The 26,865-nt window shown below is 49.1% G+C and overlaps 1 protein-coding gene and 1 non-coding gene across 2 annotated transcripts in view; both read left to right on the top strand.

The window, feature by feature from the left end:
* Positions 1-7,509: 7,509 nt before the first annotated feature.
* Positions 7,510-7,614, top strand: LOC142460425 (U6 spliceosomal RNA). The gene has a single exon (XR_012786634.1). It is a non-coding gene; the product is annotated as a U6 spliceosomal RNA (small nuclear RNA).
* Positions 7,615-16,867: 9,253 nt separating this feature from the next.
* The window catches only part of ACER2 (alkaline ceramidase 2), a 36,522-nt gene continuing 26,524 nt past the window's right edge, over positions 16,868-26,865 (top strand). Inside the window, exons 1-3 of the mRNA XM_075559982.1 lie at positions 16,868-17,086; positions 24,686-24,800; positions 25,514-25,655. Of these exons, the coding sequence (XP_075416097.1) occupies positions 16,979-17,086; positions 24,686-24,800; positions 25,514-25,655 (365 nt within the window). The 5' untranslated portion in view covers positions 16,868-16,978. The remainder of the gene's footprint in view (positions 17,087-24,685; positions 24,801-25,513; positions 25,656-26,865) is intronic.

The raw sequence follows: 26,865 nt of genomic DNA on the forward strand, positions 1-26,865 counted from the left end.
GAGAAAGAGGAGATGTCCTACTCCTGCAATCAGTGACAGTCTTGGACACACCGGGCACTGTTACCCTGTCCATGAAGGTCACCATGAGTGAGCCTCGACTCCGTGGCAGTGGGCTTGTTGTTGTTGGTGGTGGTGGTGGTATTTCATTAAGAGTCTTGTTGACAAAATAATAATTTATAAGTTATTAAGAGTTTATGGGGGGTTGGGAAGGGAGGGGAAAATGAGGAGCTGATACCAAGAGCTCAAGTAGAAAGCAAATGTTTTGAGAATGATGATGGCAACAAATGTACAAATGTGCTTGACACAATGGATGGACGGATGAATGTGATAAGAATTGTACGAGCCCTGAATAAAATGATTTAAAAAAAAAGAGTCTTGTCAAATGTTCTCAAGCATTCACTTTGTCTGTCTGACAGAGGCAATGCATGGTATTTCAATGTAGTTTTATAGTCTCTTATTAAGAATTAAGCATCGTTTCACATATTCTCCGGTGCTTGTTTCGGCTCATTATTTTCTTTTACATTGTGGACACTCGTTTTATATTAGACCAATAAATCCTTCCCCCCAAATCACAATGTTTTCCTCCAGTGCCTCACTTGCTTCTTTCCCCCATCTTCTCTCTTTCATTCTTTCTTCTCTCCTTCCTCCCTTTCTAAGCTGTATTGATTTGAAAATTCTGTCTGTGAATTGGGTGAAGGCTGGTAGAGAAGACCCACTTCTTGTTTCAGCTCATTGATTACAAACCCCCACAACGCAACACCCATGATTCCACTTCCTCTCTGCTTCCTGCTTCCATACCTCCTCCTCTTATAACCTTTCTGAACTTTCCCCTGGGGCAATGCTGCCCTTTTGCTCTCGGTGGACTGATGATCCTAAAGTGTGGATGCCTCACGAATGTTACTGTGCCCCGAAATTGAGGCACAGGGGTGAGTTCATTTCCAGACTCAAAGGGTGATGAAGGGCTAGAATTGTATTGGTTCCAGCAGTCTCTGTTGGACCAGCAAGCCTGGTCTCTTTTAGGATTTAATTATGTTCCACATTTTCTCCAGGATCTCCTAATGTGCTCCCTTTCAGGGAAGTTGAAAGTGGTGACCAGGCGCCATTTTGTTCTTCTGGTCTGAGGGTGGGCGAGACTGATGTTTGCGTGGTCCACTAGTCCCTTGATCTTGTGGTTTACATGCTTCTAAGATTTTCTTTCAAGATTTCCTCCTTGGAGGTGGGAGACACTCTCTCTCTCCTCACTCCCTTGGAGACTTTCTACTGACAAGGCTGACTCCCTGAAAGACATCCCCGAGGAGAAGACACATGAACCCACCCGGATACAGCCCTGGGAGCTGGAGAAGCCTCTTGGAGATCCCTGCCAACTCTGAGATGCTTCCACTGCCACTGGATCCACAAGATTTCCCACCCATTGGCCTGTGATCTTCCTGCATTTGGCGTCATTGCATGTGCTTTATAGATTGTATCGGACATATGGGCTAATGTTGGACTTATGGACTTGATCTGGACTGGGCTGGGGTGTTTTCTCAATATTCAATTGCCCTTGTATATAAATTTCTTTCTTATACCAAAAAATTTTTTTTGCTTTCCTTCAGAAAGGGAGAGACCAATAGTTGCATGTTAGGTGGCGACTCACAATGTTTTAAGACACCAGTTGCTAGTTACCAAAATAGGATGTAGAACATTGTCTTGGTGGACAACCTTATGTTAATTGACCTTGATTTCCCCCAAAACCAGGCGTCTGAATCTCCAGGCCCAGTGACTCCTTCCCTCAAGGGATTTGGTTATGTCCAAGCTGTTTTCATAACTTAGTGCCTCTGTGCCCCTCCATATTCAAGCATAGATTTGCAGCATACAAATATCCTGTGATGTCAACATATCTCTGTCGGGGTACTCCTGTTGGGAAGAGACTTCCATAACCCTCTGCTGTATGTCTATTTTCTGTCTGCTCAGGGACCGCCGCTACTGCAGGACTGCGTGTAGGGCAGTAGTAACTGCTGTTGCAGGACTGGGTGTAGGGCAGTAGTAACTGCTGTTACAGGACTGCGTGTAGGGCAGTAGTAAATGCTGTGGTAGGGCTGCGTGTAGGGCAGTAGTAACTGCTGTTGCAGGGCTGGGTGTAGGGCAGTAGTAACTGCTGTTGCAGGGCTGGGTGGAGGGCAGTAGTAACTGCTGTTGCAGGGCTGCGTGTAGGGCAGTAGTAACTGCTGTTGCAGGACTGGGTGTAGGATATTAGTAACTGCTGTTACAGGACTGGGTGTAGGGCAGTAGTAACTGCTGTTGCAGGACTGGGTGTAGGATATTAGTAACTGCTGTCACCTTTAACTCCGAGCTCTCCCAGAGTCTCCCTTTCCGCCACCATTGTTTGCTCACCTCCCTCTGAATGTGTTTTTTTTCAACAGGTTATTGGTGTATGCTTCACAAAGCATGCATATTCACCAACTTCACGTGTACATCTGAGTATTTTTTAGTACATTCTCAAGAGTTGGGCAATCCTTACTGCATCTAATTTTAGAGTGTTTACCTCACTCGAGGAACAAACAAACAAACCCCAAACTCATCATTAGCTCCTCTTCCCTTGTTTCTCCCAAACTGCCCCGGCACCCCACCCCTGTGGCTTTTTTTTTTTTTTAGTTCAAGTATCATTTGTTGGCCCTTAGGAGTGTTTTCCAGTCCAGTCTGCTGGGGCATCACACCCTGGCCCCCACGTCCACTTTCAGCATTCACTGGGTACCTTGCCACTCCATTCCCTTGCTGTTCCGCTGCACTCCCCCAGTGCTTTGCCTTGGTGTGGTGGGATCAGGTCAGGTGCAATTCCCACACTGTGTCTCTGTTGCTGTCCCCTGTATCGCCCTTGGTCCCTGAGGGGCATCATGTCTCATAGTGGGGCCAGCCATGTTGTTCTCTGTGTGGACTGGCTGACCCATGTGGCTCTTATTATGTGCCAGCCAGTCAGCTCTGATCCACAGTGACCCAATGCGCAACAGAACTTAACACCATCCTCACAATTGTCCCCATGCCAGAGCCCATGGAAGCAGCCACTGTGCCCATCCGTCTCCTTGAGCGCCTTCTTCTGTTGTGCTGTCCCTCCACTTTACCAAACATGATGTCCTTCTCTGGGGACTGGTCTCTCCTGATAACATGTCCAAAGTATGTGAGATGAAGTCTGACCAACCTTGCCTCTAAGCAGCACTCTGGCCCTACTGCTTCCAAAAGAGTCTAATTTTCCCTTTAAACAGTCCATAGAAGGCACTTTCAATATTCTTCGCCGGCATCACAATTCAAAGACTCGAATTTCCTACGGTCTTCCTTAGTCAGTGTTCCCAGCCTTAGGTAGGAAAACACAAAACCTGTGGGAAACAGAAGGATTTCTCCCAAGCTGTCTCCCCCAAATATATGCCAAACTTAGCTGCTTGCGAATGACTATACACTTGGAGGTCATCAGGAGTAGATCAGGGGTCATTCTCCCTAAGAGCTATCAGCCATCTAGAGCAAGCAGTCACCATTGTTTATCCCACAACAAGTAGGGGCCACTCCCTCCTGATAAGGATAGTAGTCTGTTTCCTTGTAGGAGACCCCAGAGAGGTCAAATCCATCCAAGAATGACCAAGGTTAGGCTGCCATCCTGACTCTAGGATCCGCCCATCTTGTCACATGTCTACCCCCAATCCCTCCTCTTCCTACTGCGTGTATTTCCCTAGACCACCCCCTCTCAATTACTGTATTACCTATAGCACAGCCCCTTCCTGTGACATATGTCCTCACCTGTAATTAGGGGGCTGGCGTGTCCCCAGAGAATATAAAAGCCTGGGCTAGCATTAAAGACTCTCTCTCTCCCTCCACATGGACCACCAAGCAGGGCTGAGGTGAGCATGCTACCATGAATTGGGTCTGACTCCATTTATTTCAATATTTCTCTTCTATCTCTCACGCTCTCCATAACCTTACTATGATCTTTACTTATTATCGCTGTACAACTGCGCCTACCGGACCCGTAATGATGTGTTAGGGGCTGGATTCCCCTGACAGAAACCCTTAAAAGTCATCCCAGAAAAACGCACTTTACGTTACCGAGAGAGGAAAGGAATTTGGATGACAGCCAATTTCTCATCACAATCTCTGGAGGCCAGAAAGAAAGAGCCCGCTACCTTTCAAGTGTGCGAAAAGAAAAGTGTCAACTCTGGATGCTAAAAAGCCGCTTCGGTGCTGAAAAGGAAATCAAGACATTGTCAGATAAGCTAGAACTGGGCCAGTCCTAACAGAACGGTGGCGACACCGAGTCCTGGAGACAAAAAGGATGTAGAAGGAGGAATCAGAGAGGAGCTGAAGGGAAGACAGCGCAGAACGTGGAAACGACAGCAGGCTACTCTCCAGTTTCCAAAGTCTGTGTGACCGGAGGAGCACAAACGATTCCTCTGTCTGATGTGGTGCTAACGCTGAAGAAAAAAACAACATGAGAAGAAATATATCATAGGTGGAGTGATGAAAAGAGATAAAGCTTCAATATTGCACTCACACAGGGGACACGAACACATTAGTGTGTGAAGAAGAGTGTGGCATCAGGATTGGAGGAAGACTTGCTAACAACCCGCGAGACGCAGATGGTGCAACCTTTCTTGCGAGGAGGAATTGAAGCACTTGCTGATGAAGATCGAGGATTGAATACCAGTATGGATTGCAACTCTATGTGAAGCAGACCCCAGATCCTCACAGCTGGACCAATTGATAACATCATGCTAACTGGACATATGGTTGAAATTGTCAAGGATTCCGTCTACAGTCAATGCTCATGGAAGCTGCAGACGCGAGATCAAAGGACATATTGCATGAGGTCCATCTGCTGCACAAGGCCTCTTTAGGGTATCGAAGAGCAAGGATGTTACTTCGAGGACCAATGTGCGCCTGATCCAAGCCATGGAATTTTCATATGGCTCATGCGAGTGAAAGTTGGATATTGAACAAGGAAGACTGTGGAAGAATAGATGCATTTGAATTGCGGTGCTGGAGAAGAATATTGGAAGTACCACGGACTACTAAAAAGACAAGCCAATCTGTCCTGGAAGAAGTACGGTCAGAATGCTCCTTAAAGGCAAGGATGGTGAGATTTTGTCTTCCATACTTTGGACATGTTGCCAGGAGAGACCAGTCCCTGAAGAAGGACATCGTGTTTGGTAAAGTAGAGAGGCAGTGACGAAGAGGAAGACCCGGGACTAGGTGTTCTCACACGGTGGCTGCATCAATGGGCAAAAGCATACGAGGGGGTACCCTCCCCAAGTACTGGATTTTTTATCAAAGCTATGTATTTAAATTTTTTATAAAACAACCTTGTCACCTTCAAAGGACTCTCCATTACACTTAATACCTTTGTCAACTCTGCGATTCCATTCTTGGAAACATTTTTCACTTGATCTTAGACAAAAGGCCGAAAAGCGATTTTTTGGAAACATTTTTCAAACTCATCTGTTTGGCTGGCTGACAGCACTTCCCTTGCTGTTTTCTTCACCTCTTCTATGTCATCAAATCACGATCTATTTTATGTCCCCTTTCATTCGCGTAAACAAAAAATGCCCTTCGGAGTGAGGTCAGGTGAGTCAGTTGTGTGGAGCAAAAACTGATGCACTGAGATGGCTGCATGAGCAGGTGCATTGTCATGGTGGCAAAACCAGTCTCCTGTCTGCCACAAACAGGCCTTTTTTGGTCAAACAATGTATGCTATCTTTTCAGACCCTCTAAATAGAAAGCTTGATTAACAGTCTGACCCGGTGGAACGAACCCCAAATGCACTACAAGTCGACATTTTCATCTGTCCAGGAAGTTGATGGACTTCCTAAATGAGGTTTGTCATCAATCAACATTTCACCTTTTTTGAAATGAGAAAACCATTTGTGTATTTGAGTTTTTCCTGTAGCGCTGTCCTTGTGAGCTATGTTCAACATCAAAACAGTTCCTGGGGCATTTTTCTCTGAGCAGGAAGCAAAATTTCACAGTCACATGCCATTCTCTTAAATCAGCCACCACAAAAAAACAAACAAACAAAAAACAGGTTTGAGTGAAACTGCTTTTATGAAAAAATTCACTGTGACCAAAGAGAACCTTCTCAGGTGATGCCACTGGGTGCACTAACTCGGAGTGAGCTGCTGGATGCTCGCCTAATGGGAAAAATGCAAACTACGAAAGCTCTGCCAAGTGGAGCTTTCCCCCATTTTTTTAGGGGAGGGGCATTAATGCCCTCGCAAAGATGATGGCGAGGATGGCTCAAGCCCGGGCAGTGTTTTGTTCTGGTGTACATGGGGTCACTATGGTTGGAGCCCACTCTATGGCACTAACAACAACGATAGCAAGGAGACTGCAATGAGTTCTATAGACACAGTACAATATAATCATATCCTGTGAAATCACTGGAGGAACTAAGCAAAGAGCTTGTTCTGAAATAGGTAAACAAATCTATATAGAGTTCTAAAAAATATTCCAGTAATCAACAAGACCAAGACTAGAAAAAAGCAGAGATTAAACAGAAAAATAAACAAAGATTAAAAGGCAGAGTTAGTTCTTATAATTATTAAATTAATTTATCATTAATTAGACTATCACTAATTTTATTCAGTGAAAACACGCTACATATACTAATTACACGAGGCTCGCAGAGTGGATTAAAATAAGTCCCCACTATCTGGCAGTGCCTAAAAGACTTTGGGCATAAGGGTCAACTGGATAAGAACCCCACTACCATCTATCTAATCCACTCTGATTCATAGCGACCCTAATCAAGGGTTCCCAGAATTTATGGGAGCAGGTAGCCTCATCTTTCTCTGGAGAAGGGACTGCTGGATTCGAACCTCCCACCTTGAAGCTCGCAGTCCAACACTTGACCAAGAACACCCCCAAAGCTCCTTGGTGTGGGGAAGAGGGTGGGAAAGACACAAAGAAGTAAGGCAGGGCTGGTTTTGCCTTAAGGAGTGCCGGTGGCAGTGGGTTACCAGTGGGAACTCATCAGCAGCTCCATAAGAGAAAGATGGCACCTTTCGGCCCTTATGAAGGTCTACAGCCTGGACAACCCACAGGGGCAGTTCAACTCTCTCCTCACGTTGCTGATTCAGTCAACTCGATGACAGGGTTTCTCCCCCCGCCCCTTTGGTCATGTTTTAGGTTGTGGTTCAAAAGCAACAGCCACTCTATAGGAGAAAGATGGGGCTATCGGCTCCAGTAGAGCTTTCCGACCTTGGAAAGCCTGCATAGGTCACTCTGACTTGATGGCAATGGGCTTGTTGTTTTGTCTTGTCTTTAGTAGGTGTTGGATATTGAGGAAGGAAGGACATCTCTGTAGCCCATCTGGCACGCTGTCCCTCCCCCAACTTAGACACCTCCCTGGGCTCTCTCTGTAAGGGAGGGGGAACAGTGCCTCCCCTGGGACCCTCTTCATTGACCGGGCTTTATTAAAGCTCATGAAATGGTTCTATCCCTTGGTGTGTGCAAGGAGAAGACCAAACGGCCCTCTAACCTGCCCTCCACTGCTGCCTCAGCTGCACAGAGACCAACATTGGAACGATTCAGAGAGGATTAGCATGGCCCCTGGACAAGGATGACAGGAACATTCATGAAGCGTTCCATATTAAAAATGAAATTAAGCAAAATGTTACTCCAAATCCGTTCAAAGTTTCCTTCAAGTTGCTCTTCCTTAAAACACAGAGTCAGTTGGTTTTGTTTGCTTCTGCATGTGAACATAAATCCAAGTCCTTATTGTATGTCTACTGGTTTGGGAAACCACCAAATACTTCTAAGGTGAAATGTTTAGAATTTTCACACTCTGGGGGAAAGAGTCAAGAGCTTCTAAGCGCTTTCTCGAACGTTCCTCAGGCTGTAGGACTTCATGATTCTCTCTCATTGTTGCCTAGCCCTGCCTGTTCCTAGACTTATCCTATCATATTGGCCACTGGTACCATTCCAGGAGACAAATGGAGCTGGGCTAGCGCAATTCTGATTCTGAGAAGGCAATTTGGGGAGAGGCCAATGAACACTAGCCGCAGCATTGGGACAGAGTCTAGTACCATGACTGTCTTTACAGCGGAAGCCCTGGTGACCTAGTGGATTCCACATTCGGCTGCTAACCACGAGGTGAGGAGTTTGAACCATTAGCCAATCCTTGGGAGAAAGAGGAGGTTTTCTGCTCCTGGGAAGAAATTATAGCCTTGGAAACCCACAGGTTGTTTTTGTATGTGTGTGTGTGCTTCTACTCTGTGGGTCCCTATGAGTCAGAATCAACTCAATGGCCTTGAGTCTGTTTTTGTTTTTTAGTCCCAACAATAACTGCAAGGTCTGGTTTCTTCAGTTCCCTCTTCCATCCGCTGTAGGATCTGGCTTTAGTAATTAGCCTCCTTTTGTTTCACTTTATGTTTCTCTGCTCGGCCACTTCATGCCTTCTTCTTTGCCAAATAAATGTCACTGGTCCCTTATTTGGAGGGCCCCCCTCCTGGGAGGAGGCACTTGGCTGCTAATCAAAAAGTTAGAAGTTCAAGCCCAGCTAGCTACACCTCAGAAGAAAGTCGTGGTGATCTACTTAAAAAAAACAAACGCTGGAAAGCCCTTTGGATTGCAGTCTGTGAGAGGAAACCAGGTGTGTAGGGATTGTGGAGATACCAATGTGCTCTGTGAGCTTTCCCCCAAATCACTGAAAAGTCAAAGGCAAGACAAGACAAGCTCCCAGGAAGCACAGCGCTGTGACCGGCCTGGGGCCAGCAGGACCTGGAATCCACTCTGAGCGACCAGCTGGCCTCTCACGCTCACCCCGCCCCAGGCTGTCCTGCCCCTCTTTTCGGGCCTGCACCTCCATCTCCCCCTTTTATGGAATTGTATTTGGGGTGAAAATAGACACATGAGGCTGGCTCCCACTCGCTCCAGCCATAACGCCCTGTGACCTCGGTTCCATTGTCCACACTGCGCAAACATGACCCTTCTTTCTGTGCTTCATGTTTCCTTCCACGGGCTTCCTCTCCCCAAACCCAACCTTCCCTGTCACTCAAGGTCTTCTTGGGTCCTCTGACTGCCACTGCCCATTCCCCTCATCCTGTCTCAGGAGCCACAGAGCCCAGCTCAAGAGGGCCTCGGGGCTTGTGAAGCATGGCCATGACCAGGCCCTGACCTTTCTAGTTTCCTGGTTCCAGAGAGTCTGTGACCCCCTTCCCACCTGGACTCCACCCAAGGCTACTGCGAGTCAGCTTGTTGACGGAAACCTCACTGGGTGAAAGGCACTGCCACACACAGAGGCCTGGGAAGATGTCGCTCAGATAGGCTGCTTCCTCAGAGGGGGGATAAGCTCTCAGGAAGGAGGGGAGAACCACACAAGCACAGGTTCGACTGCATTGTTTCTTTAAGGGTGCCCATGCGAGGGGCACCCCTCTCCGCACGCACGCACCAAGCTGCCTTCCTGTTGCTCTGTGGTGTTTGTGTGGGCAACCCACTTGAGAGATTTCTTGGCTTCTGGAAACATTTATTTATTTTTTAAGAAAATGATGACAAAATAATAATTTATAAATTATCAAGGGTTCATGAAAGGTGCGGGGAGCAGGGAGGGAGGGGAAAAATGAGGAGCTGATGCCAAGGGCTTCAGTGGAGAGCAAATGTTTTGAGAATGATGATGTGCAAATGTGCTTTGCACAGTTGATGGATGTATGTGCAGATTGTGATAAGAGTTGTATGAGCCCCAATAAGATGATTAAAAAAAGAAAATGACCCCACAGCATTCATTCAGATCTGGTAATACTATAAAGGTGATGGAAACAATATGACCACGTGATTTAGAACTATGTGAGGACATCTAAAAAAAGCAGGTGGGAGGAAAATAAAAGAAAAAAAACCCCAAACAAACCAACCCCCAAACTTGCCTTCAACAACTTCTTACCTCGATTCTTTCTAGTTGGAGCCACTGTGTCAGCTCAGCTCACTGCCCAAGCTCGTGCTGACTCCTCCTGGCCCTACAGGAGCCTCTTTGCAGTCAACCTTCACCCACCAACAGGCAGCACCCACTGACCTGTGTGCTGTCCCTATAGTTTCATGTTGTCCCGGTGTCATAACATGTGTGTGACGAAAAACTACGTAACAAAGCACTCATTCATTCAACCATCTTTACACGTCTAGTGAAGTGACATTATACTCGCTGTGTTTGTGCACCCATTACCACGATCCATTTCTAAATTTTTCATCACCATTAACAGAAACTCAGGATCCCTGAGTCAGTAGCTTCCCCCTTCCATCCCCGCCAACCAACCACTAATGAACTTTGGCCTCTATGTGTTTCCCTATTCTAGCTACTGCCTCTAAATGGAATCATACAATCTTCGTCCTTTGGGGTCTGGTCTGTTTCACTCTGCACGATGTTTTCTTTTCTTTTTTTAAAAAAACAATTTATTAGGGGCTCATACAACTCTTATCACAGTCCATACATATACATACATCAATTGTATAAAGCATATCTGTACATTCTTTGCCCTAATCATTTTCTTTTTTTTCCTCCTCTTTTCTTTTTTTACATTTTATTAGGGACTCATACAACTCTTATCACAATCCATACATATACATACATCAATTGTATAAAGCACATCCATACATTCCCTGCCCCAATCATTCTCAAAGCATTTGCTCTCCACTTAAGCCCCTTGCATCAGGTCCTCTTTTTTTCCCCCTCCCTGCCCGCTCCCCACTCCCTCCTGCACAATGTTTCCAAGATTCACGTTGTAGCATGTACCAAAACATTTCCATGTGGGACCGAAGGACATTCCTCTGTGTGTGTGTGTGTGTGTGTGTGCGCGTGGTATTTTGTTTCTTCATTCATCTGTTCATGGACATTGGGCTGTTTGCACTTCTGGCTATTGTGCTTGGTGCTACAATAAACACGGAAGCATAGTCCCTGACTCCGAGTCTTTCCCATATATGCCACGGAATGGAACTGCTCAGTCAGTGGAACTGCGCACATCTCCTATGCAACAAGCCTCTGTTCCTTCTGAACTCACACTGCTGCTCCTCTGGAGAAAGCAACACCCCCCACCCCCCGAAACCTTAAAACCCCAAACCCAATGGCATTGAGACCATACTGACTGAAAACAACCTATGTTGGGTTTCCCAGACTGTATGTCTTTACAGGAGCTGAGAGACTCATCTTTCTTCCTGGAAGCGATCGATGGGTTTGAAATGATGACCTTGTGGCCACCAGGGCTCCTTGCGCCTCATATAACAAGACCCTATTTATCTAGCAAATCTCAGCTCTGAGGCTACCTCTTTCAGGCCACTCTCACCTCTCTCAGGCAGACTTGGGCTTCCAGAATCTAGGGATAGGCCTCCTGTGATAGTTAGGTTTATTGTGCCAACTAGGCCACCTTAGGAACCTGTGGGCAGATTTTAATCAGGTTGTAGCTTAATTAGAGGGAGAGCAAGATAAACACTTTCTGCTGTGGCATCCCCTCTCTCTTCCTCCTTGGTAATTGGACCAGCTTATTGCTGCTTGAGCTAGCCTCAACTGCATGCTGCACTACCTGTGGGCCAATCCAACCCATGGATCCTGTTGCTAGAGCTTGGGGCTCCTTCAAGGCCTGCTTCAACATGCTGCTGTTGCGTGCATCTCTTGAGTTCCAGATCCCATGGGGGTCTGGCTTGCTAGGCTTCCTCCCTAGTGACTGTTGCTACCCCACCCTGCTATCTGCAGGCTGACTCTGCCTGTCTTGCCTGAAGGAAGGCTCCTCTGTCTGCTTTCTTGACCTTGGACCAGCAGCTGCATGAGTTGAAGGACCTTTAGTATATTAACTGTTCCATGAAAGTGAGTCGAACCGAGCCCTCTGTACTGCTGTGCGGATGAATTAGCCATTATATTCCTTCTTGCTGTATAAACCTGTGTCCATATGGATCTATATGGATCTAGTTATAAGTGTCCTGGTTTGTTTCTCTGGAGAACCCTGCCTAACACACCTCATTTTAGCAATTATCAGGTTGTGCTCTAATGGTCTTGGAGGCGATGCAGCCCCGAATGTTCTTTAGAAGCAGGGGCGGAGACACTCTAGTTCACTTACTTTGGAGACATCTAGAAGGACACACAGTGTCTCCGACATACCCACCACTGGCCATGTGGCACAGGACTGGGCAATGTTTGCTCTGTTCAACGCAAGGCCGCCGTGAGTTAGAACCGACTCAACAGCAACTAAGGGCAATATTCTGAGGACCGGGTTGTGTGTCTAGTAGACTAACCTCCACAAGGCCAACAACAACATTTCACTGCCTTTTTATTCTCCAGCCCTTAATATGGAGTCCTGCACAAAGCAGGTGCTCAAAAATGGCTGGTAAGAGACCATTGGTTCACAAAGCCACCCATCTCTGCCAAAGTGGCTGGCAGAACACCTGGTTCCAATCAGAACCCGTTTATTTTACTACACACGCAGCCCGAACATGGCTTTGTGGGTTTCCAGTGCAGCTTAGACACGAGAAAGAGGTCCCTTGAATAGGAGAGAGGCCTCATGACAACAGCAGGAAGTGGCCTCTGCATGTCCTGTCAGTAAACCACCCAAGAGTGCCCCAATCCAAAGACTTGCACGACCCCTTAGAGGGCGTCTTGGAGCCTTATTCCGGGCTCGAGGCATGCATCAGGCTACCGTTTCCAAGGGGAGCTCTCGCTTCGCTTCGGCTCGCCACTGACACGCCGCACGTGTGGCGTTCAATCTGGCCATTGATCAGCAATGGCACGGGCTTTGCGCACAGGCCGCGAAACGAGTTGGAAAGCAGAGGGCTCTGACTGCCCTGGCCAGCCCCGGGAGGCCTGGGTGGAAGCCGTGGTACCAGGCTCCATGGTCTTGAGTCATAGTGGTTCAGAACTCCAGAACGAACTTGTACATTTTTCTAATGTGCGAACACATCCCAGTCACAAATCACATAGCTCCCCGGCCTCCTCAGCCCCTGCTGCCACTGGTCATGAGTTTGTGGTGAAAGCCTTTCATTTTCCATGTTTGTAATGAGCCACACACCCACGACCCCTTTAGACACCACCGTGGCCTGGTGCTGCTGGTCTCTTTTACCTGGGAGACCTTCTCTCTCTCGTCCTTGTCCTGTTTAAGATTTCATAAAAGGGTCTTTATAAATGATTGGAATTTGTGGTTTTTCTTCAGGAGAAAGATGAGATGTTTTGCTCCCATAAAGATTTACAGCCTCAGAAACCCACACGACCAATTCTGCTGTCGTATAGGGTCGCGAAAATCAAACTTGACTCAAACACAGTTTTAGTCCCCTCCCACAAACAAACAAACAGACAAGCAAACAAAACAAACCCTAACCCCTGCAAAACAGCAGGAAAAAAGACATTGGAGGTTCAGTGGTAGACTTCCTGCCTTGCCAGGTGGGAGAAAGGGGTGCTGGTGGTGGCCCAGTGGGCCATGCATTGAGTTGCTAAGCATGAGGTTGGTAGGTCAAACCCATCAGCCTCTATGTGAGCGAAAGATTAGGTTGTTTTTTCTTTCATGTGGGAGCGTTAGACGCTATTCCTCGCTCATGAACAGCTTTCTGTGGAGTTTCTAGACTATCTCTTTCCAGAAAGAGATGCCCAGGGAGCCACTTCTCAAAGTGGTCCCGGGTTGGACAGTGTTCCTTTCTGCGGTTCATGGGGCCCCCATGGGTGGCGCCCGGCAGCCAACACCTGCCAAGGGCATGTAGAAAAGGGCATGTCGGAGCATATACTTCCTTGCTCCCTTGATGTCAGTGCCTGCATGTTTCCCAGGGAAGATTTGGTGACTTGATTTCCATGTGTGAAACCAGTTGAGCTGGCTATTTCCTATCAGATCTTGACTGCTATCAAAAAACACGGCTATCGGCTGTGCTTTAAAGCAGGAGATGTTGACATCCTGACTTCCCTCGGAAAGGCAGATCCCAAAACATGATCTTTCCGGAATTGGTACTGCTGATGGATATTCAGACCAAATATACCACAAGCAAAACAAGGGCACCAAACATACCCCGCTCTCTGCCTCCCCACCCCTGTCCTCTGTTTACATCAGGGATCAGAATTTGGCATCAAACTATTACCAGTATGTGAATATTCATCTATTTTAAATGATGAGGGACCCGCTGGTTGCACAGTGGTTACACATTGGTATGCAAATCGAAAGGTTAGCAGTTTGAAACCGCTCCAAGGGAGAAAGTTGAGGTTTTCTACTCCCATAAACAGTAATAGTCTCAGAAACCCACAACGGCAGTTCTACTCTGTCCTGCAGGGTCTCCAGGCGTTGTACTGGCTGATGGCAGTGAGTGAGCCTAAGGACATCAGGTTGCTATGGGTTGGGACCAACTCAATGGCACCAACAATCACCATCACAATGATAGGGCTTAACCTCTAAGTGAAGGTGTCTCAGGTGCAAGCAGTTTGTGCCTGACTACTCACCTGCAGGCAGGGCCTGGAAACCCCCAAGCAGTGTCCTGCCAATTGCTGTCAGTAAAGTTTAAGACCCCCAACCCTGAGCTTGTGGCCTATTTTGACTCACAGTGACTCTATCTGACGGAACTTGAAGGTCAAGGGTATCTAAAGCTGGCTCTTTTTCTGACAGAGAAGCTGGTGTGAGTTGGCCATCAAGCACTTAACCTCTGTGCCACCTGAGCCTTTTCTGTAAAACTTACAACCAAGAAACCCCAATGGAGCAGTTCTAGGCTAACACATGCAGTCATCAGGAGCGCATGGCAATGACCTTTTACATTTATTTTTCTTAAGGCTAATCACTAAGGTGATCATCGTGGAAAACTATGTTAATAATTTGAACCAAACCAAACACCAAATTCACATACCATCGAGTCAGTTCTGACCCCTGATGACCCCACAGGACAGGGTAGAACCGCCCCTGTGAATTCCCAAGACTGCTCTCTGTCGGGGAGTACATCACCTCATCTTTTTCCCACAGAGCTGATTGGTGGCAAGCATTTGAACCGTGGATGAAAAATCAGAAGGATCTTGCATCGTTTCAAGAAGTCCCACACTGGCAACAGGAGAAGAATGTAACTCGTGTTTCCTCTTAGCACAGCCTGCGACTCAAGTACTGCGTCTCCTCTCTCTGCAGCCATAACTAGGACCAGGGTGGGCGCCACTTTGATTATAAACCAGAACTGTCATCCACAATAAGGATTCCTCCAGGGGAGGGAAACTCCCTGCATCCTTCCCCACCCCCATCCCCGTCACGCCATCAGCAAGACTTGGGGAGAAAGAAAGAAGTCCATATTTTATGTGTGCAAACACATTGTTTTGCCTTGTGGCAGTCTGAAATCATGATGCATCATCTTGAAATTGATGGGCCTTTATAATCGCCGCAGGCCAGCAGGCAGTGGGGATGTGTTATCGCATGCACAGACTTGGTGGTTATTCCTGGGGGGATGACATGGCAAGCCTCAGCTCCACACTCGGGCCAAGAAATCATAGAAGGGCCATTTGGAAAAGGAACATGTTGCTTGTCTGAAAACCTTTCATGATCTGTAGACTAGGTGAATCAGATAGGTAGAACATTGCTCCCTGGACTATCAGCTGCAAGACGGGGTGTTTAGTTCTGCTTCTCGTGTAGTCATCATACATTGGGGTCGATTAGATGGCAGGTGATAACAACAAACCTGGTAGTCTTTATTCATTTAATTTTAGGGCACCGTGCAGAACAAGGCAAGGAGGTGCTATTGGTTGATCATGGGCATGAGCTGCTGAACCTACGTCTCTTTCATTACTGCTTTGACTTGGAGCTGCCCAAGGGTGGAGTCTGGAGACACGACCAAAGAATGCAAAAATAAGACGAGGCTGGCCTTTCTTAGGAGGCTTGGGACCCGGGCTGGGATCACACTGGCTGGACTTTAGAAACGATAGTGGCATTGTGAGTTATCTATTGGGCGGCTAACTGCAAGGTCAACATCAGCTTCACAGGAAAAGACTAGACTTCCTGCTCCTGCAAAGAATAGCAGCTTTGGAGACCCACAGGGACAGTTTTCCTCTGTCCTTTATATAGGGTCCCTATGAGTCCTAATGGGCTCGCAGGTAGTGAGGTTTTGTTTTTTGTTAGAAAGGAGTTAGAGCAACAAAAGCAGTGTTATTCTGCCTGCATTTGAACAGCTTTGGAACTTACTAGCCGGGATGGGGTAGCCCAGGGGACCTGCCTCCCAGGATTCCTGCTGGGAGGATTCCACGAGTGATCTGGGACATTGAAAGTGCACTGCCCGTGGTACCCCTGGCATCTTGGATGTCCTGAGGATGTCACACCTGCCACCGCAGTATCCTGCGGGCCGGCATGGCTAAAGCTGACCTGACATGGAAGACTTCATATTCAAGACAGACCAAGGCCCAATTCCCAGGAGAAAACAGGAATTTACTGGAAATTGCCAAAGGGCTGCCATGGGAGTGGGTGTCGAGGCTGCCCCAGGAGGCAGCAGCGTCCGGTAAGCAGTAAACCCCCCTTCCGGGGCTGTGAGCGCGGGGGTCCCACGCGTGGCGCGGGCACATGGGTGCAAACTCCCTAGGAGTCCCACGGGGCCACATACTCCTGACTTTGTCTTTTCTTTAACTTTTGGCTGCAGACGGGCTGCTGCAGGAGCCCTGTGCACCAGCAGGAGACACCTGCGGATCTGAACCGGGGCGGTGAGCCAGGCAGGCGTGAGCACCGCCGTCCGTCCAGGCTTTGGTCACCTGCCCGCACCGGTGGCCGCGGGCCGTCGGGGGCCGGGTCCCCCACCAGGGAGGGGGGCGGCTGGGGGCGTGGCTGACCGGGGGCGTGGCCGGCGTGCGGCCCACGGGCCGGGCCCGGGGCGGGGCCGAGGGCGGGTCTGCGGAGGAGCCGGCCCCCAGGAGGAGCCGAGCGCTGGCGGCCGGCTGAGGAGGCGTACATCCGGAGGCCGGCCCCGCGCCGCATAAAGCCACCTCGGCGGCGTCGCCTGCCAGCGGTTGTCGGGGCTCCTTCTGGCAGCAGGAATCCGGCCCCGATGCCCGAGAGCGGCCATGGGCGCCCCGCACTGGTGGGACCAGCTGCGGGCGGGCAGCTCGGAGGTGGACTGGTGCGAGGACAACTACACTATCGTGCCTGCCATCGCCGAGTTCTACAACACGGTGCGCGGTGCCGGCGGGAGGGACTGTCCCCCGCGCTGCTCCTGGCGACGTGGGGGGTGGGGGCGAGGGTAGGGTAGGGGTGGGGGACGTTCTCTGTCCGGGTCGGGGGCTGATGCCCGTCCACTTTCCGCGCTCCCCCTAGCCCCTGGTCTGCCCGCTTCGGTGCCGATCCCAGACATCTGGGCTCATCCTCCTGTCATTTCCTTCCTAAGGCCCTATTGTCTTGTTTGGTCGCCACGCCTCCCCGAGTCCGGGGTCCGGTCAGCCGGTTCCCCCAGTCTGGACAGTTGGGGAAAGGGGTGGGGGCGGCGAACCCGCCAGGACAACTCCCCATCTCCCATAGGATCGGTGGGTCGTGACGCACTTGGGTCGCATTGTGCGCTTGTGCCCTGGACACCTGCTCCCCGCGCCCCAGGACAGGGGCGGACCCGCAGCAGGTTCGCGGGCCGCTCCGCTCGCGCCCGGCCCATCTACCCGGCTGGCTGGCCGAGTGCGCCAGTCCTGCTGATGGCTTGTGGGCTGCGGAGTTGTTTCCGAGCCGGATCCAGTTTATCACGCCTGTTTGTGTTTCTTGCCTTTAGCCAGCCGCCGCGCTCCAGCTCACAAAGACCCCCTCCCCGCTATCCCTCTTGTAGCAGGCCAAAGTCTTCCCCGCAGCCTGGAGTCCGGGCGGGGAGAAGGAAGTTAGGGACTAGTCCTGGGCGCGCGTACTCTCGGGACCTGTTTTGGTGCCTGGAATGGACAGCTGCTACGCGGCCAGGGCAGAATCCTGACTGTTTTTAGACTCTGTGGGGGAGGAAATGCCTCTTTTTTTCCGCTGGCTCCTGGGCCAGCGTTCCGGTGCGAATGCAAAACTTTGCGCGGTCATTTCTGCAATGATCTCTTCCCTGCCCTGACACGGAAAACAGGAACCCCTCTGGTCGGAGAGTCACTGTGAATGGAAGGCTGTTATTTAAGCTTTCTCTGTTGGATTTGCCGGAGAGGACTACGCGGCCTGGGGGAGGCGCTTGTTGTCCGAGACGATCTTAGCTCTAGCCCGGAGCTGCCACTTAGATCAACACACTGGGCAGGGGCGAGGGATAGCAGGCAGGCTAGAAATCCTGAGGTCTTGACTGCCCCACCCCCACCCCCACTCCAGCCCCTCCCCCACCGTCCAGTGTCGAAGTTCATGCTGCCCCGCACATTCCCCGCCCCGCCCCTCTGTTCCTCCTGCCTCTTTATGACCAGGTTAGTTCTTCACAGAACCTTGGCTCTCTGTGGGGTGTAGTTAGCGTAGGTGGCCTCACCTATTGTACAATGTCTAGGAGAGGATACTCAGGTACAGACAGGTGCACCCTGGATCTTTTAAACAAGAAGAAACACCAGCCATAACTCAGTTTCTCTTTTTGTAAGTGGAGAATACAAGCAAATGCTGAGGATTCACAGCCTTGAAGCCTGGGTGGGGTGAATAGGTTCGCAAAGAGCCCGCGGGTCAGAGTGGGTTATGTGTTGGGCTGCCTTCAGCAAGGTGAGTTGTTCCAAACCCCCACCTTAGGAGGAAGAGGAGGCGTTGCTCCCACAGAGATTAAGCAGCCTTGGAAGCCACAGGGCAGTTCGAATCTGCCCTACAGGCACACTGAGTTAGAATGGACTCAATGGCAGTGTGTTTCATTTTGTAACACATGGTGTCTTCATGAGTTGGAATCTACTTGATTGTCCCTACCCCCAATATGTACTAATTTAACGTTTGGCAATCAAACCCCTGCCCCCTCAGTGGAACCAAGGAGGCAAGACCTGGTGTTCTACTTCTGTATAGATTACAGCCAAGAAAACGATAGGGGCCAATTCCACTCTGAGACACATGGAATTGTTCCATGAGCTGGTGGGCTTGGTTTTGATTTCACTATCAGTTACGAAAGGGGGACAGATTGGTAACAGACTCTCACCACCCCCAGAAGGAGTCTGAGATCTGCAGAGAGAGTCAGGTCTGGTCATGTGGGCAAAAAAGTTGGTGTGAGGCTGCCGCAAGGCTGCCATCGAGTCAAGTTCAACTTACAGCGACCTTCTAAGAGCAGAGAACGGCCCCATGGCATTCCAAGACTGTAACTCTTTAAGGGTGTAGAAAGCCATCTCTGTCTCCCATGAGGAGAGAGTTTGTTTTCTTTCCTTTCAGCTATTCCCACGGGAACTGCTGTGTGGTGTGAGCCAAGGTCTGCTTTAGCAGTGAATGGCTAATCCCCAGCTTCAGTGATCAGTCTGACAAACCTCACTTAACCTCGTCATCGGCAGAAACGGCCAACTTTGTTCCGACCAAGCCGAGCTCTGAAGGTATCAGAGAAGTAGGTGCTCAGCTAACGTGGCTGAATGTAGGGCCAGAGAGTTTCGCAAAAGAAAAATGTCCTCCGGGTCTGTTCCCAGCACCCTAGTTCTCTTCTGATGCCTATCTCTCACTGCTGTGGGAGGAAGGCAGGGCACTGCTGCTGGGAACAGACTGCTCAGTAAATCCTCCTGAGGAGGCACCCTGTCTAATTATCCACTTTATAAGAAGCCAGTTATCATGATCAAGTTTGAGGAAAATATGAAAGAACTGAAGATGTTAAATCTGGAGGAAAGGAACCACAAACAGGGTATGTAGAACCTTCTTAATGGGGCTTTTGGATGTCATGTGGCTACTACAACTTCAGTTACTAGGACCTGCTGCGGCTGCCCAGTTCATTTACCTCCCACTCATGGAGTTGAGCCGCCCCTAAGGAGCCCTGGTGGTGTGTTGGGCTGCGATCTGCAGGGTGCGCAGTTCGAAACCACCAGCAGCTCCGTGGGAGAAAGGCCGGGCTTTCTACTCTTGTGTGCAGTTACAGTCCCAGAGATGCAGAGGGTGCCACTGTGAGTTGGCATCGACTCCGTGGCAGTGAGTTTGAGTTTTTATTTGTCGGGCTAATGAGGTTGTAGAGCTTGACAGAAACCAACTGCAGGGTCTTTCAGAGAGTGACTGCTGGGTTGGCCAGCTGCTGAACCTCCTGGTCCACAGCTGGACACTTAGCCACTCCACTGCATTGCCTCCAGCCCCAAAGAAACCAAACCCACTGCCACATCCAGTTGATTTCCACTCCTGCTGACCCTCCAGAGGGCTTCTCGGAGGCTCTGTAAACCAGGACAGAAACCGACCGAACCATAGATCCTGTGGTGAGCAGCCCCAGGCTTACCTGACAGCGCCGCCAGGGTTCCTCCAGTCACCACCCACCACAAGGCAACTCACAGCGGTCCTTCAGAACCAGGTGGAACTGCCCTCTGTGAGTTCCCGAGACGGGAACTTTCAATCACTGCGGCTTCCTGAAATGCGGAGACCATGGTGGCTCAACAGTCGCCATCTCTCATTCCCGGGGAGCTCTAGGTTGGATTGCAGGCCATGCAGTTATTTGGCTGCTTCTGCCAGTGGAGGCATTCTTGTTGCTCTGATGCTAAGCAGAGGTCAGTGGCGCTTTAGACCAGCAGTTCTCAACCTGTGGGTCGAGACCCCTTTGGGGTTAAATGACCCTCTCACAGGGGTCTCCTAAGACCATCAGAAAACACCCACATGCAGATACACCCACATACTAGTACCCAGTGTGAAGATTGTGACCCATGCCACACCATGCTTCAAGACTAAACTTCATTTATTTGTCATTAGAAATAGACATTTCACAATATATAATTACATATTGCTTTTGTGATGAATCACTATGCTTTAATTATGTTCAACTTGTAACTGAAAATACATCCTGCATATCAGATAGTTACATGATGATTTGTAACAGTAGCAAAATTACAGTGATGAAGTAGCAATGAAACTAATTTTATGGTTGGGGTCTCCACCACATGAGGAACTGTATAAAAGGGTCACGGCATTAGGAAGGTTGAGAACCACTGTGCTAGACTGAGATGAACTCGGAGAAAGACCCGTGGATCCACTTCCAAACATTGGCCAGTTGGGAAGGAAGCCTATGGATCTGACAGCTCAATCCCCAACTGATCACAGGCCTGTTCCTTGTGGGGGATTGGCATGAGTCATGTGCATACATCCATCCACATACAGCTTGTTCTGGTTTTGAATCCAATTTGGATTCTGCTTTACAAACCCCCCCAACCTCTCCCCCCCCCCCCCCCCACGAACACTGCTCTTTCCCACTTAGTGTATCCGGAGGTTATTTCCATCCCAGTGCCTCGAGTGCTTGCTTCTGCTTTAACATGTCGGTACAGTTTCCCATCGAAGGGATGGGCCACCATTTCTATGATCAGTCAGTTCTTGACTGATGGGCCTTTAGGGCATCCATTTCCATTGCTTTGTATCGTCTTTACTTTGCCTTTCTGAACCATGCTGCAATGAGCGCAACGCCCCACCCCCACCCCACCCCCGCATCGGGCAGCCCTCCTGTTAGCGGCAGCCCTGGATTGGGCGATAGTGGCTGAGTCAAAGAGGTAGCCACCAGGGAGAGTGCGCTCAGTGACCCTCCCACAACGTCTGGGTCTAGAGAGCACTTTGCTTTTGAGCTCTGCCGTCCATCTCTGTTGCCTCAAATCATGTCACTCTTGTTTGCTTCAGCCAAGTCACATAGCTCTTCCAAGAACGCTGCGTGTCCCTGTTTTTCTACAGGGAACTTTGTTGATTCGTGTTCCTTCTCTTATTTTGAGTGTAGAGGTCACCCTAAGGAAAGGGGCCCCTGTGGCTCAGTAGGTTAAGTGTCAGGCTGCGAACCGAAAGGCCACTGAGTGGTTCCTTGAGAGAAAGAAGAGGCTGGCTGCTCCCACACTGAGAAACCCTGAAGCTATTCAGTGATGTCCGGTATGGCTGCTATGAGCTGACGTCAACTCGCCGGCAGTGGGTTAGTTTGTTAGCTAGCTAGTTAGCAGTGACAATTCATTAGTTCATGCAGAGGAGACTTCGTGACTTTGGACCCTGCATTTTTAACCACTGAACTTGATCTATGGCGACTGCTGGGCAGTGGCACAGGGGACTGGGAGGAAGTCAACTGGTGCTAAAACAACCAATCTTGAAGCAAAACATATGTGTGTTCTCTTACCATCGACCTTCCTCAAGTGAATGAAAGGGGATCTCTTTTTAGATACTAATGTCCACATCCCACTATCTGTAGATTGTAATTCCCTCTCTATTATGCATTTATTGTTTGTAAACACTTATTGCATGTGTGTGCACACACTATATATGAGTACATACAGAGCTATCTCTTTTCTACACACATATGCATGCATATATATGATACATATGCATATGATATGTGTGTATATCTACTTACATGTGTATGGATGTGTGTGTCTTTTTTCACTGCTGACTGAATGGTTGGCAGTTCGAACCCACTAACTGCTCAGTAGGAGAAAGAAGAAGTTGGTTCGCAACCGCAGTCAGTCTGTGGCTTTGTCAGTGCCTCTGACCATCTGTCTGGGGGGCTGTGAGACCAGATGCATGAGGATGAACCTGCAATCTGCTCAGATGATGATGTGGGAGCAAATTATGGAGGGATTCGTCGAATGAGGAACTGTCTAAGGAAATCATTTTAATGAATTTTAAAATTGTGGTTTCCTTTTTCTTCTTTTTTAAACTGTGGTTTCCTTTTAATTAAAAAAAAATCTGTTCCTCAGGCAAGAAACAGACCAATTCTCCGCAGGTACCTGAACAGCAATAGGTCTTAGAAATGATCCGCGGGCCAGGCCCGTGTTCACCTTTAGTGACCCACCCAAATTGAGGGCAAGTTTCACTTCTCAGCAGAGACCGGGGCCTAGTGTCTCTCGTTACCACAACTTGGTGGCTTTCCTTTCTCTCAAAGTTTGTTCCCTTTTTTGTCTCGAGTGCTGGAGCTCTCTAACTTGATCTTTTCATATATTGGTGTCACTCAAAGGCAGTGGAGGCCAGCCGGCCCGGAGGCTGGGGGTGTGCAGATGCAAGAGTGCAGTTTCTATGTATGTTGAGAGCGCAGGCTAGACGAGAGCCATGGTGGCAGAGTGGCCACACATCGGGTTGCTAGACACTGCAAGGGTAGCCGTTCGAAACCACCAGCTGGTCCTCAGGAGACAGACAAAGCTTTCTATTCTCACAACGAGTTAGTCTCCGAAGCTCACAGGCAGTTGCTATGAGTGAGAATTGACTCGAGGACTGAGTTTTTGTGGGGTTTTTTGAGGCTAAACTGGCACTTTCAAATCGAGTTTCCTAACATGTGCATTTAAAAGGAAGGTTTGGAGTATCATAATTGTACTGCAGGTGTAGTAAACTACTTTTTGCTTCTGCAAATGGTGTGTGAATGTGTTAAAAGTGCTTAGTGCATAGTCTGCTGGTGGTCATAGAAACCACGAGGACATGTGTGGAGCAGGTGGGCAGTAGATCATTGCACTTGGCCGCAGCAAGGGAGATTGGGTGGACTCAAGGCAAGGGAGATGTACTTGGGGCAACAAGCAAGCTGCACTTTATTCGTCGGCATGGTGGGTGGAACTATAAATTGGCCGTGCTTCCACGGGGCGGGGGGGGGGTAGAGGAGTGGCATGCTACACTGCCACCTGCAACAGTGTCACGTGAGGTACATCTGTATCCTCAGGGGTTTAAACGGTTGCAGGGCCTATTGTTGAAAGACAAAGAGAAGTTGAAGAACAATGTTGCATTATGTGTGTTTTCTATGGATATATAAATATATATATGTAAACCTTACTCCCCAATAACAACCAGTTATTTTAAGTTGATTCTGATTCATGAACCTTACCCTTTAATTAATTAATTAATTAGTTAGTTAGTTAGTTAGTTAATTATGGCCTCACTCTTCCATTGGGCTTTGGGTCTCCACACGCCCCCGCGGTGCTATTCTTGTGTCGTATCAGCAGCCCCCCATTCCACAGTCAGAACCGAGAGGCATTGGCCCATCCTCAAAACTGAAGAATGAAACCACCTTGTTCAAAAGCCGGCAGGAAACTTTATTTTTTTACCCTAAAACCCATCTCCGATGAAGGCGGCAAACCTGAGCACAGACAGCCAGGGGGACAATTAGGAGCAGCTGTCTCCGGGTGGATCAGGACAAAGAGTGGCGTGCTGGAGAAAGCCTTGGGGATGGAACAGGGCTAGGCCTTGCCGCTCCTGCCCCAAGCTACTGAGGCTCACTCACATCAGGCAGTACAAGCCCTACCATGAACACCACGTGCGCAAACAAGCTAGGCTGCGGCCCATTTAGTCTGTGCCAGGGTAAGAGGACTTGGCTCCCTTCCCTTCAGAAGGAATGTGGGGCAGCCTTCACAGACTGCAGGGGTTTGGGGGTTTTTATTAGCTGCTTCTATGATCAAAGAAGAAGCCTGATAGCTCAATGGTTAAGGGCTTGGCTGCCAATGGAAAGCTCAAGGGGCTGAGCCCATCTACCCCCCCCCCACTCGGTCCATGTGCAGGTACCTCGGTGCTAGAGCCGGGCCTTTCCCAGGTGAGGCGTCTGCTATCACAAACCAGGTGCACGCGGCTAAGAAAGGCGTAGGGCTCTCTCTGTTCCCATGTGCAGAGGACACGTCCGAGAGAAGCTGCTTTCCTTTGGCCTGGATGGTCACTTAATCCGCATCTTTATTATTTTGCATTTGCCCCCTCCCCCCACCCCCCTCCAGATCAGCAACTTCTTGTTTTTCGTCTTGCCGCCCATCTGCATGTGCTTGTTTCGGCAGTATGCCACCTGCTTCAACAGCGGCATCTACTTAATCTGGACGCTTTTGGTGGTCGTGGGTAAGTGAGCCGGCATGTGAGCCTGGGCTGGGAGGGATGACACGGAATGCCACACACTTCCTGTCGCCTTTGAATGTTGATATTGCTCTAGACCAACGTTCCTCCGAAGCCCTGGCAACATTTTGCTGTGGTTGGACTTGCAGAAGAAAGAGTGTTGGAAGGGGCCTTGCTGCCCAGGGCGCTGTGGCTAATCCGTTGGTCGCATTTGAGCATCCCTGTCTGCCGTAGCTCCTGGTGTTGAGCCAGTGTGCTTTTCTGAGAAAGCCATGCGAAACAATGGGACCCTGGTGCCACTGTTGCTTCTCATGGACCCAAATAAACGCACGCGAGAGGTTTGGTCCTTCGACGTCCTGTGAAGCCCTTGTGCGATTTCCATTTCCTCCTGGTTGGGAATTCCTAAGTGCAAGAGGATGTCGTCTTTTTACGGACTGCTTACTTTCGTGAGGACTGTGGATGGAGCCAGCGTGTGTGTCAGTGACGTCCTGGTATTGGGGCCCTACTTGAAGCCATCTTTCTAGTCTTGGAGTCTGTGTGCTTGGGCGATGTGAGTTTCTTCCTTCAGTTTCTATTTTGAGAGAGAGAGAGAGAGAGAGAGAGAGAGAGAGAGAGAGAGAGAGAGAGAGAGAGATCTGGTGGTTAGGCTAGCAGGGCTGTCCTTGTGTGAACCGCCTCTTCCGCGGCGACCTGATGGATTGGTTTGTCCTTCGTTCTAGGAATTGGCTCGGTCTACTTCCATGCAACCCTCAGCTTCCTGGGGCAGATGCTTGACGAACTAGCTATCCTCTGGGTTTTGATGTGCGCTCTGGCCATGTGGTTCCCCAGGAGGTATCTACCGAAGATCTTTCGGAATGACAGGTAAGCTCATGCGAAAGATTGTTTGCATTGCCTGATATGTGATGTTCACATGAAGGAAAATAGCATGTGCTTGAGCTCAGCCTAGGAATGAGCTTTTCACCTCCACAGACTGGTTACAAGCTGACAGTGTCAACGAACTCACTGACCACAGAAGGACTTTTAATGCGCCCGGGGAAGAATTTATATGGCCTAAGGGTTCCAAAGTAAAACATCTCCTTTTAAACATTTTGGAAATAATTTGGGGAATGTGGTTGGGTGCCAAGATCTTCTTTGGTTTCCTGTTAGAACATTGATTTGAATCCATCGGTACCAGTGTGTGTGCCTACACACACATAAACCCAACTCCAAGCTGGAAGCCTGGAATTGCAGGAAGGGAACCTTTCTGTGTCCCGTGTGTTACGGTTCTATGGTTATTAATTCATCCAGTAAAAGCCTTTTGAACATGTACTGTTTACTCTCCACTTATCTGCTGCCACGAGCCAGCTGGCTTGACCCCAATGCCTGGAGACCAAGTGCATAACAGAACAAAATGCGGCTCAACTCTGCACCCGCTTCGTGGTCTCGGTATGTTTATGGGGGTTTCCCTAAGCACTGGGCTAAACAGGAAACAAACACACAGAGCTTCTGAAGTCAGGGAAGTTACAATTCAACAAACACAAGTCAATCATAAAATATTAGGGAGTGATAAGTGCTACAATTAAAAAAAAAGAAGACGTCGGTAAGGGGATAGTAGTGTGGAGCTGACATTTGAACAGAGACCTGAATGGAGTGAGGGGATGAGTACTAGTAATATTTTGAGTGAAAGCAATGCAGACGGAGAGAACGGCCTGTGCAAAGGCCCTGAGACAGAAGTGTCGTGGCCATCTGTGAAGCACGGCACGGAAAGCCGAGTGGCTGAAAGTGAGCATGGAGAGAGGTGTGAGGGAGGAGGGAGGAGAGGCAGATGGAGCCAGCACCCAGGGCTCTGCAGGCCAACATAAGGGTGTTGGGATTTATCCTCAATGCTGTGGGAACCTTGCTGAATTTCGGCACAGGGTGACATCACCTAATCAGTATTATGATTGCCATTGTTAATGGACCATCGTTGACAAGAGTGGAGGCAGGAAGATCCATTAATACATTGTAGTAATTGTCACAACAAGAGGGGATGATGCTTGGACAGGGTGACAGCAGGGGAATGGCTGACTTTGTGATAATTTTGAGAAAAATT

The sequence above is a fragment of the Tenrec ecaudatus genome, chromosome 10 (assembly GCF_050624435.1).
Source record: "Tenrec ecaudatus isolate mTenEca1 chromosome 10, mTenEca1.hap1, whole genome shotgun sequence".
In the NCBI taxonomy this organism is placed as follows: domain Eukaryota; kingdom Metazoa; phylum Chordata; class Mammalia; order Afrosoricida; family Tenrecidae; genus Tenrec; species Tenrec ecaudatus.